General features: G+C 39.9%; 1 protein-coding gene across 1 annotated transcript in view; it reads right to left on the bottom strand.

The window, feature by feature from the left end:
* The window catches only part of LOC125924655 (cytochrome P450 7B1), a 174,537-nt gene extending 173,815 nt beyond the window's left edge, over window positions 1–722 (bottom strand). Inside the window, exon 1 of the mRNA XM_049633343.1 lies at window positions 436–722. Within this exon, the coding sequence (XP_049489300.1) occupies window positions 436–548 (113 nt within the window). The 5' untranslated portion in view covers window positions 549–722. The remainder of the gene's footprint in view (window positions 1–435) is intronic.
* Window positions 723–15,677: the final 14,955 nt, after the last annotated feature.

Here is a 15,677-nt window from a genome sequence, read left to right as displayed (position 1 = left end):
TGACATTCTCCTGAAACATTTCACTTTTAACTTAATGTAATGTAAGAAAATTCCCCTCCCGAAATGCTCTACGAATTCTAGGTCATAAAGCATCAACTCATTGTAAGTCGGCACCAAAATGTGTCTGTTTGGAAGCCATGCGTGATGCATAATGAATAATGCAAATCCAGGGCTTATTACAACCTATACAGGAGCAGCAAATCGAATTCAGTCCCAACGCTTTAATACGTATGCGTATGTATGGGGAAGAGGCAGAAGAAGCCTTTGTCAGTACACACAATACCCCAAGGCGCCGCCGCCCGCAACAACTTGTGACTCTCCGCACTTGAAATCGCGGGGCACTCCACAGTCCGGGTCGCGCGCGGTCCGCGGGGCCCAGAGCGCATGCGTGGCCCTGGCTGCCCGGCCGCTCGGTGAGGTCGCGGGGGCGCTTACCTGGTGCGCCTGGCGCTCAGGCACAAGACCCCGAGCAGCAGGGCCGCGGCGAGGGCCAGGCCCTGGAAGCTGAGTAGCTGCGGCAGCAAGGGCTCCAGCGAGAAGAGGCCCATGCCCGAGGACAAGTCTTCCGCCGTCTGGTTCCCGCGCGCCGCAGCGGCCAGCCAGGGGTCTCTCTCGGGACGGCGACACTGCTGCCTCCCGCGGTGTCTCTGCGCGGCTCTCCCTCGGTCCGGCCGCCAGAGGCTGGCCTGCTCGCGGCGCTGCCAGGAATGTCACCGCGGGCCCCCGAGGCTGAGTTTCAAAGTTCCTGCACTCCCCTCCCCCGGCCCAGCCCCCACCCACGCGTACCGCCCAGCTCCGCGACCGCCTCCGGCCCGGTGGCTTCTGGAAAACGGCGCCCGGGTTCCTAGGGGCCGGAAGGAGGGCCAGAGAAGAGGGGGGAAGGGGTTAGGATTTCCTGGCGAGGAACCTCTGAAGGCCTGGAGGAGGGAGATTTCTGTTCAGTTCTGGAAGTGAGTCGCTTGGGTTCCTCATTCCGTAGCCCGCGCCTCTCAAGCAGAGGGACCCTGCGTGCCCCTGAAAAGGGCTGGGACTGTGCCCGCTGCTCAGCGGCACCGCTGATCTCTTAGGCACGACCCAGAGAACCTGGCGAGCGACAGATACCCGTGCTGCGCGCCGCCTCCGACCTGGTCCTTGCAGCCTCTTTGGCCCTGCACATCCTGTTTGCTTACACGCTTTTGTTGAGAGCCTACTGTGTGCGAAGGCTTGTCCGAGAGACCAGGGCCGTTGAGGCACACGATCCAGGAAGAGAGAAGAGACTAGTCTATTGCAGAACAACGCTGAGGGCCGAAATAGAAACGGTACAAGCCCCACAGGTGGTCTTAACAAAAGATAAGGGAGAAGTTTTTTAAACGTCTTTCCCTGAGTGAGGTCCATTCACCAGGGACTTCACATGTATTTATTTACTCTCCACACCAAACTTGAGATGTAATTTTTAGCGGTATTTTGGAGAACATATAACGAAACTCAGGTTAAGTAATTTACCCTCCCTGCTCAGTTAAGTAACTGTTAACCATTTTAGTAACTATTAGCCTAACTAGTGCAAGACCACGGTGTTCTTTACGTTATGCAAGATTTTTATTTCCACAGTTCTTTGGACTACTACAACAGCTTAGGAACTGATCCCCAGGCCTCTGACCTTTGACCTTTCCAGCCCTTCCCCCAACCATGGCACCTCCCTACTACACAGACCTATCCTGCTTTTTCAGAACTCTTACTGATTGCCTTTCTGATAAAGTCATAAATCTTGGACCTCCAGGGAGATGCCCTTCTGGGTTTGTCTCCATTGTATTACTAGGACAGCTGGTACAGTTCCGTATAACTAAGTCTGGAGCCACTGCTTCCCTCACAGTCAGACCTTTAACACCTTTGTCTATGATATTTGCTCTGCCTGAAGTTTTCCTCTCTCCCCTAGATGCTAAAATTCTACCTACCTTTCAAGGCCCAGCTCAAATCCTACTTCCTTCTAGAAATTATCCCTAACTCTTCTTTTGTAATTAACCTCTTGGTCCTCCATACTTTCAACACTATCTCAATTTTCCACCTCATTACGTTTTCTACCATATCTAAGTTCTTTCTAAGTCTGTCTTTCCTGCTATAGAAGGTGGGTAACCATCTCTCAGACAACCTTGTCTGCACCCTCTCTAGCCCCACCTACTGATCCCCCACCCAGAGTTGAGATAACATAGCTGTAAGTACTTTGCAGGTGCCTGGCTCTTGGTGCTCTGTTACTGAATTACTACTGTGTTGTTGTCCTTGACCTTGAAGCTGTAAATGGCTGGGCTAGTATTAGAACTCCAATGCTTTTGAATATCTTCAGCTTTGACTTTTATTCCAGGGTCTTACTACTGCCTCTCCTTCCTTCTATTGTAAATTCAAATTTCTAGGAAATCCAATAGGATACAGTGAGCCAATAGCTACTCTGTCTCCTCTAAGGGAAAACAAATTGGTTTCCATCCCTGCCTGGCCAACAGAGCCAGTTTACAGGGCAGTATCCATGCTGTGCATTTCTATAAACGCTACAGAAAGCCCCTCTCACTAATTTTCACAAGCATTCTCTACTTTTATACCTTCATTTTCCATTTGATCTCCTGGATGACTCTTCTGTTTGAAAATATAAGTAAAAATATTAAGCATTAATAAATCTATTGAACATTCACTATGTACCAGGCACCATGCTAAACATTTTATTTCATAACAGTAATAGCAAGCACCTGCAGTTAATCACACTGTCTTAGGGAAGTGAAAGAAAGAAGACTGCATTGTCACCTCCTAGATTTGTTTAGCAATTGTGTCATATTCCTGTGGTATCTGTATAGTATTTTACTTAGAACACTTTATGGTGTACACTTAATAAATTTAGAGTGTATGTTTCTCTTGTGTTTTCCATTGGTGTTAAAAAGGACCTCTATTCTATAAACTGACCTGCTTGAAATAAAATTGAAAGACATTTTTTTTATTCTTTTGCTTTGTAACCCATCATCAGCATCATTATATTCACTCTAGTTCAAGTTATTTTACCTCCAAAATATGCCTGTATCCCAATCACTTCTCTAACAGAGATGACAAGTTGACACTCTATATCAACTTTCCTCTTGTTCCTCAGTAACAGTCCTTGATTTTTAACTGAACGTGTCCAATTTTTTAAAAAACCATATATATATATAATTTATTATCAAGTTAGCTAACATACAGGGTATACAGTGTGCTCTCGGTTTTGGGGAAAGATCCCCGTGATTCATCACTTACATACAACACCCAGTGCTCATCCCAACAAGTGCCTTCCTCAATGCTCATCACCATTTCCCCCTTCTCCTGCCCCCACCATAAATCCTCAGTTTATTCTCTGTATTTAAGAGTCTCTTATGGTTTGTCTCCCTCTCTGTTTAAAACTATTTTTCCCCTTCCCTCATGGTCTTCTGTTAAGTTTCTCAAGTTCCACATATAAGTAAAAACATATACTATCTGTCTTTCTCTGACTGACTTATTTCACTTAGCATAATACCCTCCAGTTCCATCCACGCTGTTGCAAATGGTAGGATTTCATTCATTCTCATTGCTAAGCAGTATTCCATTGTATATATAAACCACATCTTCTTTATCCATTTATCAGTTGATGGACATTTGGGCTTTTTCCATAATTTGGCTATTGTTGAAAGAGCTGCTGTAAACATTGGGGTTCATGTGCCCCTGTGAATCAGTACTCCTGTATCCTTTGGATAAATTCCTAGTAGAACTGCTGGGTCGTGGGGTAGTTCTATTTTTAATTTTTTGAAGAATATCCACACTGTGTTCCAGAGTGACTGCACCAGTTTGCATTCCCACCAGCAGTGCAAGAGGGTTCCCATTTCTCTACATCCTCGCCAACATCTGTTGTTTCTTGAGTTAATTGGAGCCACTCTGACTGGTGTGAGGTGGCATCTCAATGTGGTTCTGATTTCTATTTCCCTGATGATGAATATCTTTTCATGTGTCTGTTGGCCATCTGGATGTCTTCTTTGGAAAAGTGTCTATTCATGTCTTCTGCTCATTTTTTCACTGTATTATTTTTTTTTCTGATGTTGAGTTTGGTAAGTTCTTTATAGATTTTGGATACTAACCCTTTATCTGATATGTCATTTGCAAATATCTTCTCCCATTCCATCAGTTGCCTTTTAGTTTTGTTGATTGTTTCCTTTGCAGTGCAGAAGCTTTTTATCTTGATGAGCTCCCAATAGTTCATTTTTGCTTTTATTTCCCTTGCCTTTGGAGACATGTCGAGCAAGAAATTGCTGCGGCTGAGGTTAAAGAGGTTATTGCCTGTGTTCTCCTCTAGGGTTTTGGTGGTTTCCTGTCTCACATTTAGGTCTTTCATTCATTTTAAGTGTGTGTGTGTGTGTGTGTGTGTGTGTGTGTGTGTGTGTGTGAATGTGTATGGTGTAAGAAAGTGGTCCAGTTTCATTCTTCTGCATGCTGCTGTCCAGTTCTCCCAGCACCATTTACTAAAGAGACTATCTTTTTTCCATTGGCTATTCTTCCCTGCTTTGTCAAAGATGAGCTGACCATACAGCTGTGGGTCTATTTCTGGGTTCTCTATTCTGTTCCATTTATCTATGTATCTGTTTTTGTGCCAGTACTATACTGTCTTGATGACTACAACTTTTTTTTTTTTTTAATTTTTTTTTCAATGTTTTTTATTTATTTTTGGGACAGAGAGAGACAGAGCATGAACGGGGGAGGGGCAGAGAGAGAGGGAGACACAGAATCGGAAACAGGCTCCAGGCTCTGAGCCATCAGCCCAGAGCCCGATGCGGGGCTCGAACTCACGGACCGCGAGATCATGACCTGGCTGAAGTCGGAAGCTTAACCGACTGCGCCACCCAGGCACCCCGACTACAACTTTGTATTACAGCTTGAAGTCTGGAACTGTGATGCCTCCAACTTTGTTTTTCTTTTTCAACATTACTTTGGTTATCTGGGATCTTTCCTGGTTCTATACAAATTTTAGAATTGTTTGTTTGATCTCTGTAAAAAATGCACATGTTATTTTGATAGGGATTGCTTTGAATGTGTAGATTACTTTGGGTAGTATAGACATTTTAACAGTATTTATTTGTCCAATCCATGAGCCTGGAATGTTTTTCCATTTCTTTGTGACTTCAATTTCTTTCATAAGCTTTCTGGAGTTTTCAGTGTACAGATCTTTTACCTCTTTGGTTAGGTTTATTTCTAGGTATCTCACGGTTTTGGGTGCAATTGTAAATAGGATCGATTTCTTGTTTTCTCTTTCTGGTGCTTCATTATTGGTGTATAAAAATGCAACATATTTCTGTACATTTCTGTAACAATAACTTTGCTGAATTCATATATTAGTTCTAGTAATTTTTTGGTGGAGTCTTTCATGTTCTCCACATACAGTATCATGTGGGCCGTGAGGAGTGAAAGTTTGACTTCTTTCTTGCTGATGTGGATGCTTTTTATTTCATTTTGTTGTTTGAGTGCTGAGACTAAAATTTCAATACTATGTTGAACAACAGTGGTGAAAGTGGAAATCCCTGTAGTGTTCCTGACCTTAGGGGGAAAGCTCTCAGTTTTTCTACATTGAGGATGATATTAGCTGTGGGCTTTTCATAAATGGCTTTTATGATATTAAGCTATGTTCCCTCTTTCCCAACTTTCTTGAGGGATTTTATTAAGAAAGGATGCTGTATTTTGTCAAATGCTTTTTCTGCATCTATTGACAGGATCATATGGTTCTTATCCTTTATTCTATTAATGTGATGTATTACATTGATTGATTTTCAAGTATTGAACCAGCCCTGAAGCTCAGGAATGAATCCCACTTGATTGTGGTGAATAATTCTTTTGATATACTATTGAATTCGATTTGCTAGTATCTTGTTGAGAATTTTTTGCATCCATGTTTATCAGAGATTTTGGCCTGTAATTCTCCTTTTTAATGGGGTGTCTGTCTGGTTTGGGAATCAAGGTAATGCTGGCTTCATAGAATGAGTCCAGAAACTTTCCTTCTGTTTCTATTTTTTGGAACAGCTTGAGAAGGATAGGTATTAACTCTGCTTTAAATGTCTGGTAGAATTCCCCTGGGAAGCCATCTGGCCCAGGACTCTGATTTATTGGGAGATTTTTGAAAATGGATTTTCTTCGCTGGTTATGGGTCTGCTCAAATTTTCTATTTTTTCCCGTTTGAGTTTTGGTAATGTGTGGGTGTCTAGGAATTTGTCCATTTCTTCCAGGTTGTCCAGTTTGTTGGCGTATAATTTTTCATAGTATTCTCTGATAATTGTATTTCTGTGGTATTGGTTGTGATCTGTCCTCTTCCATTTGTGATTTTATCTATTTGGGTCTTATCTCTTTTCCTCTTGAGAAGTCTGGCTAGGGGGTTATCAATTTTGCTTATTTTTTCAAAAAACCAGCTCATAGATTCATTTGATCTGTTCTACTTTTTTTTTTTGGATTCTATATTGTTTGTTTCTGCTCTAATCTTTATTATTTCTCTTCTACTGGCTTTGGGGTTTCTTTGCTGTTCTGCTTCTAGTTTCTTGAGGTGTACTGTTAGATTTTCTTTTGGGATTTTTCTTGTTTTTTGAGATAGGCCTGGATTGCAATGTATTTTCCTCTTAGGGTCTGCCTTTGCTGTATCCCAAAGGGTTTGGACAGTCATGTTTTCATTTTAATTTGCTTCCATATATTTTTTAATTTCTTCCTTAATTGCCTGGTTGACCCATTCATTCCTTAGTAGGATGTTCTTTAACCTCCATGTATTTGGAGGTTTTCCAAACATTTTCTTGCAGTTCAAGTTTCATAGCACTGTGATCACAAAAATATGCATGGTATGATCTCAATTCTTTTATAATTATTGAGGGCTGTTTGGTGACCCAGTATGTGATCTCAGAGAATGTTTCATGTGTGCTCAAAAAGTATGTGTATTCTGCTGCTTTTGGATGAAAAGTTCTGAATAGATCTGTCAAGTCCATCTAGTCCAGTGTATCATTCAAGGCCATTGTTTCTTTATTGAATTTTTTGCCTACATGATCTGTCCATTGCTATAAGTGGGATATTTAAGTCCCCTGTAATTACACTATTCCTATCAATAAGATTGCTTATGTTTGTGATTAATTGATTTATATATTTGGGCGCTACAAGTTGGGAGCATAAACATTTATAATTGTTAGCTCTTCTTGAGGTATAGACCCCGTAATTATGATATAATGCCCTTCTTCATATCTTGTTACAGCCTTTAGCTTAAAATCTAGTTTGTCTTATATAAGTATCTCTACTCCAGCATTCTTTTGACTTCCAGTAACACGATAGATGGTTCTCCATCCCCTCACTTTCAATCTGAAAGTGTCCTCAGGTCTAAAATGGGTCTCTTCTAGACAGCATATAGATGAATCTTGTGTTTTTATTGTTCTGATACCCTATGTCTTTTGATTGGAGCATTTAGTACATTTACCTTCAGAGTCATTAGATATGGATTTAGTGTCATTGTGTTATCTGGAGGTTTCATGCTTGTGGTGATGTCTCTGGTCCTTTGTAGTCTTTGCAGCATTCCACTCACAAAGTCCCCCTTAGGATCTCTTGCTATGCTGGTTTAGTGGTCATGAACTCCTTCAGTTTTTGTTTGGGAAAGCCTTTATCTCTCCTTCTATTCTCAATGAGAGCCTGGCTGGATAAAGGATTCTTGGCTGCATATTTTTCCTATTCAACACATTGAATATTTCCTGCTGCTCCCTTCTGGCTTGCCAAGTTTCAGTGGACAGGTCTTCTACTATTTTTATGTGTCTATCCTTGTAGGTTAAGGCCCATTTGTCCCTAGTAGCTTTCAGAATTCTCTCTTTATCTTTGTATTTTGCCAGTTTCACTATGATGTGTCGTGGAGAATATCTATTCTTATTAAATCTGAAGGGAGTTCTCTGTGCCTCCTGTATTTGGATGTCTGTTTTCTTCCCAGATTAGGGAAGTTCTCAGCTATAATTTGTTCAAGTAAACCTTCTACCCCCTTTCTCTCTTCTTCTTCTTTTGGAACTCCTATAATACAGATATTATGTTTCATTGAATCACTTAGTTCTCTAATTCTCCCCTCGTGGTCTAGTATTTTCTTGTCTCTCTTTTTCTCAGCCTCATCATTTTCCATAATTTTATCTTTTATTTCACTAATCTCTTCTTTGTCTCCTCCATCTTTGCTGTCACTGCATCTAGTTTATTTTGCATCTCATTTACAGCATTTCTTAATTTGTCGTGACTGTTTCTTAGTTCCTTGATCTCTCCAGCAATAGATTCTCTGCTGTCTTCTATGCTTTTTTCAAGCCTAGCTATTAATCTTATGATGATTATTCTAAATTCTTGCTCAGTTATATTTTTTATACCTGTTTTTTGCAATTCTCTAGCTGTCATTTCTTTCTGGAACTTCTTTTGAGGAGAATTCTTCCATTTCATAATATTGGCTAGATTCCTGTACCTTACGTCTTTTAATAGCTTGTTATGATGAACATGTCCAATTTTTAACTGAAGTGTCCATTTAAAAGACTGCTTTCCCAGTTTTTCTTGTAGTTAGATGTGACATGTGACTAAATTCTCACGACTAAGCTATAAGGTATTAGTTCAGGAAAGTGCCCTTAACAGGCATGGACAGACCCTGTTGCTTCCCTCCTTCGCTTTTACACTGGTTTGAACGTGGATACTATGCCTGGAATTCAAGCAGCCATCATAGCACGTATAAGCATGTTCCAAATACTGCATTCAATATTATTTGTTGCCTATATGAAATTCAAATTTAACTGGGGATCCTATGTTTTTATTACTAAATCTGATAAGTAGCTTAATTCCAAAGTACGTTGTCATAAGGTATATAGGAGAGACAACTGTAAAGTTCTGTCTGCCTGGCAGTCCCCTTTGGAAACCAGCCACAAATTGTTCCTTCAACATTGGTTACCAATGTTAGTGTCTTGTGTACCATGGCTGCGCTAAGTAGACCAGGGTTAACAGATCTAAAAGAGTCATGGGGTGGCCCTTAGCCTTTGAGATATGCAGATGTGGAAGTATGTTAAGTATAGAGAACATCTGGCCTTGTCATCTTTCTTCAGACAATAATTCATTGTCAGACACATGGAGAGGGAAATACAAGGGAAAAAACAGAGGGAGAAAAGGGAGAAGGTGATACATTTGAGTCTTTAAAGTAAGAGCCATGAAAATTGAGATGAAGGGTCATCCTCCAAAATTTCCCCCCACCTGCCTGGGTGACCCTCATTTCCAGGTGGTCAGAGCTGCCAGCCTCTTTTTCTGTTCTCTTTCTAATCTAATCTATTTCCCTTGACGACTTTTTTCATTTTAAAGAGCCTGTTGGAAGTCAGCAAAACTTGAATTTTGTTATATCTCTCTGCTTTCAATACATTCTCCTGCTCTGACTTTGATAATACTAATACACTGGATAGAGACCTCCAAGTCCTCCTACTTAGTCAACAACTTTTTGTTAAGTGCAAATTTTGTCCATGGCTCTATGCTTAGTCTGCTGTAGCTACAAAATGAATGACATGACCCTTCCTTCAAAGAGCTGGGACTAAGAGATCAAAAAGGATTGACATCAGAAAGGAGAACAAAAAAAAGGCCAGTCCACATAAGATTGTGGAGTGACAATAGGGAGATTTAAGCACACGCACTCATATGGCTTCAATTTTGTGAATTCCTGGGAGGCAAAAAATGTGCTAGGGAAAGAGTAAATTACGTTCTGGCTTCAGTTGTTGGGAAACATTTGAAAGTACCACTGTGAAAATGTCAAATTGGTATCCACATATTTTCTCCCCAATATCAGAAAGCTCCTAAAATCTATTTGATTACTCAAGCTTGAAAAGTCCTGTCAACTTTTGACATAAAACATAGATTGGGTTTTGAGTCATATCTATAACTAAATAATGACTGTGGTTATTTTTTTCCCCCTTCTTTGTCTTGACTTTGATTTCCTATCCCCTTCTGTAGAATTAAGACCAACTCTGGGCAAAATAGTGAAGCAAAGGAAGGAAAGAAAAGGGAAGAAGAAAGGAACATGGATTGAGAAGGCCTGCCGTGTTCCAGGTACTGCTTCAGGGTTTTACACGCATTATTTCATCTAATCTTCAAAACCAATCTCAGATACAGGTATTATTTCCTTTTACGTAACATAAAGACAAGACTCAAAGAGTTTCAGAGCATCTGTGATTACTCTGCTCCTTCGTTCCACTGTGAAGTTGCCCTTCCTGTCGCTGTATCATCTTGCCTTCCTTAGAGTTTTCTTTCACAAACTTTTTACCATATCTGTTCAGTCATCCTTGCCTCCGTTTTTATGGATCCTGTTTTTACCTCAAGCTGCCCGTAACCAAGATGGCCCATTGCGACAAACGGGCCTCTGCTTTGTACCTTGGCCTCCTGCAGCCCTTGTTTAGCTCTGAAGCTAACCTCAGTTTTCCCATCTGTAAAATGATACAAGACTACCTTTCCTATATGTTTATGAGGCTTAAATTATGAGGACTAAATATATGACAATAGAAATGCCTGGGGCTTCTCCCTTTTTTACATTTGAGCACCTTCTGCTCCACTGACATAGGGTTTAAGTAGAAATGAGTCTGTTAGGCAAATTCAGCCCAGCTGAGGTGTTAGCTTGTTGCTATATAACCTCTGCCCAATTGGAATATAAAATGTGCCACTTTCCTGTTTCCTTAATGTGGCTATTCTGATTGTGGCTGAGATAGCAATAATGGTATACACTGAGACCTGAAACAGCTATAAGCCTGAAAGTTATTGTTTAATTGGCACATTGTAAATAGTGAGGCAACTTAGATACCAGTCCTGACCTGACTACAAACATCTTCAATTACAACTCCTTCCTCTTATTCTGGCTTTCTTTACAATTTAAACAATTGCATTTATTTTCTCTTTAGTTTTCCTTTCTCCTGAAAAGCCAGTTTATAGAGTTAACCTAGCACTCAGGTTACACATGTAGGCATGGCAGGAAAAAATGTTATTAAATAAAATGCTATTTGAGTGAACAGAGTGACCCAACCATAGACAGTGTTATCACATTGAAAACTTTCTTATAAAGTACAATTTTAGGTAAGACCTAAATGTAATAATTTTGAAACAGCTTTAAAAATGGTGGAGCAGATGGCTCTGGTTATCTCCAAGAGGCAAGGAATAGATTCGATAGTTTCATCATTTCTTGTTTAATAGTCTTGGCATTACTTTTATACACTTGAGCTTTGAATATTCTGGCTTACAAATTCATAATCCCATGTTAAACTTTAGTTCATTCTCATGATCTGACCCTACCTCCTGTGCCAGGATTTAAGATTCATTGTCTCTCGGTCTCTGACTCACTTACTGGCTTTTCCAACATTTTGTTTCCCAATTAGCCCTTGAAATCTGATTCCTGAGGGAAAAAAAGCAAGCACAAGGATGTCTCTGAGCATTCCTTTACACAAGAACCATACCCCCTGCCCTCACTCCCCAACTACAGAGCTCTGTTTACTAATGGAAAGTTTTATAGATTCAAAAACTTTGTTTCTTGGTGGCAGGGGGTGGTGGTGGCAGGGATTGAGCCAGTTTAGTTCTTGGAGAAGCAACAAAGAGTCCTGGTATGAAATAAAATCTACCCATGCTACCTCTCTCCTACCAGGTTCTACTATTTCTACCTGTTACAAGAGAGGTCCTGGGAAACAGACAGAGAAGGAGGCCAGTGCAGGAGTTTATTAGGGCAGGCTCTCAGAATCATCATGGGAAGTGGGAGAGTGAAGCAAATATGTAGACAGAAGGAGAGTTTGGGCTGGAATACAGTTTCAACAAGACTCAGCCCCTAAGGATATCTAGAACCCAGATGGCCCTTCAGAACCGTCCCAAAATTATGTGAAGGTTTAGAACTTTAGAGCACAATTGCAACATGCCATTGCTTGTGGACTACCCTCAGGAGGTGGGAAGAGTGACCTTAGACAAGGGTGTTGTTCTCTTTAGCTGAAGACAGTTTCTGAAGCAGCTGGTGACCCACTCCCAGAAGGCTGGGAGCACAGGTCTTGTCACACTGACAGAGAACCTGAGCAATACAACACAGTGCCCACTAAATACACAGAGTCTACTATGGTGCCACAGAAATATATCAGGGGCAAGGGTGCCTAATGGGCTCAGTTGGTAGAGCACTCTACTCTTGATCTTAGGGGTGTGAGTTAGAGCCCCACACTGGGTGTAGAGATTACTTAAAAATAAAATCTTTAAAAAGAAAGAAATATTTCAGGGGCAGATAGCACATAGATGGTGATCATTCCTGGATTCATTCATTTTGGAGTTGTTTCTTTTTTACTAGCAGAACCAGCCTCTCAGCTTCTGAGATGCTACAGCAACCATGTTTATTAAATGATTCTAATCTTGAAAAAAAAACCTGTATGCTATTTATGAGTCAGTTTTAGTACAATGTTGCAACAAGGAAAGCCTCTAGGAGGTCGGCTCAAATATTTGCTCTGATCAGGAAAGATCAGGGAAGTACAAATCAAAACCACAATGAGATACTATCTCACACCAATCAGAATGGCTAAAATTAACAACCCAAGAAACAGCAGATGTTGGTGAGGATGTGGAGAAAGGGAAACACTTTGGTGGTAATGCAAACTGGTTGCAGCTACTCTGGAAAACAGTATGGAGTTTCTTCAAATTTAAAGATAGAACTACTGTGTGACCCATTAATTGCATGAATAGGTATTTATCCAAAGATACAAAAATATTGATTCAAAGGGGTACATGCACCCCAATGTTTATAACCAAATTATGGAAAGAGCCCAAATGTCCAAAAACTGATGAATGGATCAAGAAGATGTGGTATACACAAACACACACACACACACACACACACACACACACACTCAGGAATATAACTCAGCCATCAAAAAATGAAATCTTGCCATTTGCAATGACATGGATGAAACTAGAGTGTATTATGCTAAGCAAAATAACTCAGTCAGAGAAAGACAAATACCATATGATTTCACTCATATGTGGAATTTAAGAAACAAAACAAGGGCTCCTGGGTGGCTCAATCAGTTGAGTGTCCAACTCTTGATTTCAGCTCAGGTCATGATCCCAGAGTCTTGGGATCAAGACCCACATTGCTCTCCACACTGAGCATGGAGCCTGCTTAAGACTCCCTCCCATTCTCTCTCTCTCTCTCTCTCTCTCTCTCTCTCTCTCTCTCTCTCCTCTCTCTCTCCCTCTTCCCCGCTTGTGCTCTCCCTCTGTTTCTCTCTTTAAAAAAAAGAAAAGAAAAATAAACAAAACAAATGAACATAAGTGAGAGAAGGAAAAATAAAATAAGATAAAAACAGAGAGGGAGGTGAACCATAAGAGACTATAACTATAGAGAAGAGCAAAGTGAGGGTTGTTGGAGGAGAGGTAGGAGGGGATTGGTTAAAAGTGTGATGGGCATTAAGGAGGGCACTTGTGATGAGCACCGGGAGTTATATGTATGTGATGAATCCCTAAATTCTACTCCTGAAACTAATACTACACTGTATATTAACAAATGAATTTAAATAAAATCTTGGAAGAAAAAGAACTTTATTATGAGATATAATTGATATACAATATTAGTTTCAGGTGTACAACATAATGATTTGATATTTGTAAAGAATTTTTAAGTTGAAAATTAAGGTTTTGTATTACTAACTTAAGTGGTTGCAAAAAGATAACTGTAAGTATATATTATAAACATATAACTTTAAAGATGAAACTGTTCTTTCACTTTAAAGTGTATCTAGTGGAATTTAAATACCACAGTGATTTGATATCCACCACAATCCATTTGCTAAAAAGCTTTTCTAGTAAAACATTTTACATTGTTCCTTAAAAAAAATAGTATGATATTACCATAAAAACAGATGCAGAGATCAACTGAACAGAATAAAGCTCAGAAATAAAGCCACACATATGTGACCAATTAATTTATGATAAAGGAACCAAAAATGTAGAATGGGAAATGGATAGTTTCTTCAATAAATATTAGGAAAAGAGTTATATGTAAAAGAATGAAACTGTACCATTATATTATACCATACACAAAAATAAACTCAAAATGGATTAAAGACTTGAACGTAAGACCCGAAACCATTAAACCCCTGGAAGAAAACATAGGTGATAAACTCCTTGACATTAGTCTTAGTGATGTTTTTTTGGATCTGACATCAAAAGCAAAGGCAAGAAAAACAAAAATAAACAAGTGGGGCCACATCAAACTAAAAAGGTTCTGCACAGCAAAGGAAACCATTAACAAAATGAAAAGGCAACCTACTAACTGAATGGTAAAAATATTTGCCTATCTGATAAGGAGTTAATATCCATATATAAAAACTCATACAATTTAATAGCAAAACAAACACACAATCCAATTTAAAAATCGGCAAAAGATCTTAATAAACATTTTTTCAAGGAAGACAGACAGATGGCCAATAGGTACCTAAAAAGATATTCAACATCACTAATCATCAGTGAAATGTAAATCAAAACCACAAGGAGATACTAGCTTATACCTGTCAGAATGGCTATTATCAGACAAATGTTGGCAAGGAAGTGGGTAAAAGGGAAGCTCTGTGTACTACTGGTGGGAATGTGAACTGGTGGGGCCACTGTGGAAGACAGTATAGGGGTTCCTCTAAAATCAATCAGTCGATCTACCATATGATTCAGCAATTCCACTTCTGGGCATTTATCTGAAGAAAATGAAAATACTAGTTTGAAAAGACATATGCACTCCCATGTTCATTTAATTGTTATTTACAATAGCCAAGATATAAAAACAACCTAAGTGTCCATCAATGGATGAATGGATAAAGAAAATGTATCATATATATACAATAGAAAATTGTATATACAGGGGCACCTGGGTGGCTCAGTCAGTTAAGCATCCTACTCTTGATTTTAGCTCAGGTCATGATCTCATGCTCATGAGATTGAGCCCCACGTCAGGCTCTGTAATGGGTATGGAGCCTGCTTAAGATTCTCTCTCTCTCTCTCTCTCTCTCTCTCTCTCTCTCTCTCTCTTTCTCTTTCTCTCCCCCCCCCAAAAAAAAGAGAGAGAGAGAGAAAAGAAAAGAAAATCATATACATGCACAATAAAATCTTGTCATTTGTGACAATGTGGATGGACCTTGAGGACATTACGCTAAGTGAAGTAAGTCAGACAGAGAAAGATAGGTACAATATAATCTCACTAATATGTGGAATCTTAAAAAAAATAAAAACAAAACCAAGCTCATAGATACAAAAAACATATTGGTAAGAACAGATTGGTGGTTGCAGAGGCATGGGTAGGAGGTAGGTGAAATGGATAAAGAGTGAGCCAAAAAGGCCCAAAAGGTGGGAGGAGGCAGACCCCTAAAAATTCCATCAAGGTGGTATACATGTGTCTAATGATGTCTAGAGAGGCTTTATTTCCTCTTTACAAGATTCAGTCAGCATGGTAACATCATTGTAGTGGACCAATATGTTATCTTATGAATGAAGAAACAGTGAAGGTCTCTTTGACTGGATTATGATTATGACAAGGGCTGGAGATTTGGTATAGCTAATACAGTTAATATTTATTGCTGGCCCTTCTAGGTGAAAGCAAACTGCATTTGTCAGATTAATAGCTACTGTGCCAGGGGATGTGTTGATGTGCTGCAATAATTAAACCA

This window comes from Panthera uncia, chromosome F2 (assembly GCF_023721935.1).
Source record: "Panthera uncia isolate 11264 chromosome F2, Puncia_PCG_1.0, whole genome shotgun sequence".
Lineage (NCBI taxonomy): Eukaryota > Metazoa > Chordata > Mammalia > Carnivora > Felidae > Panthera > Panthera uncia.
This window is presented reverse-complemented; position numbering and strand designations above follow the sequence as displayed.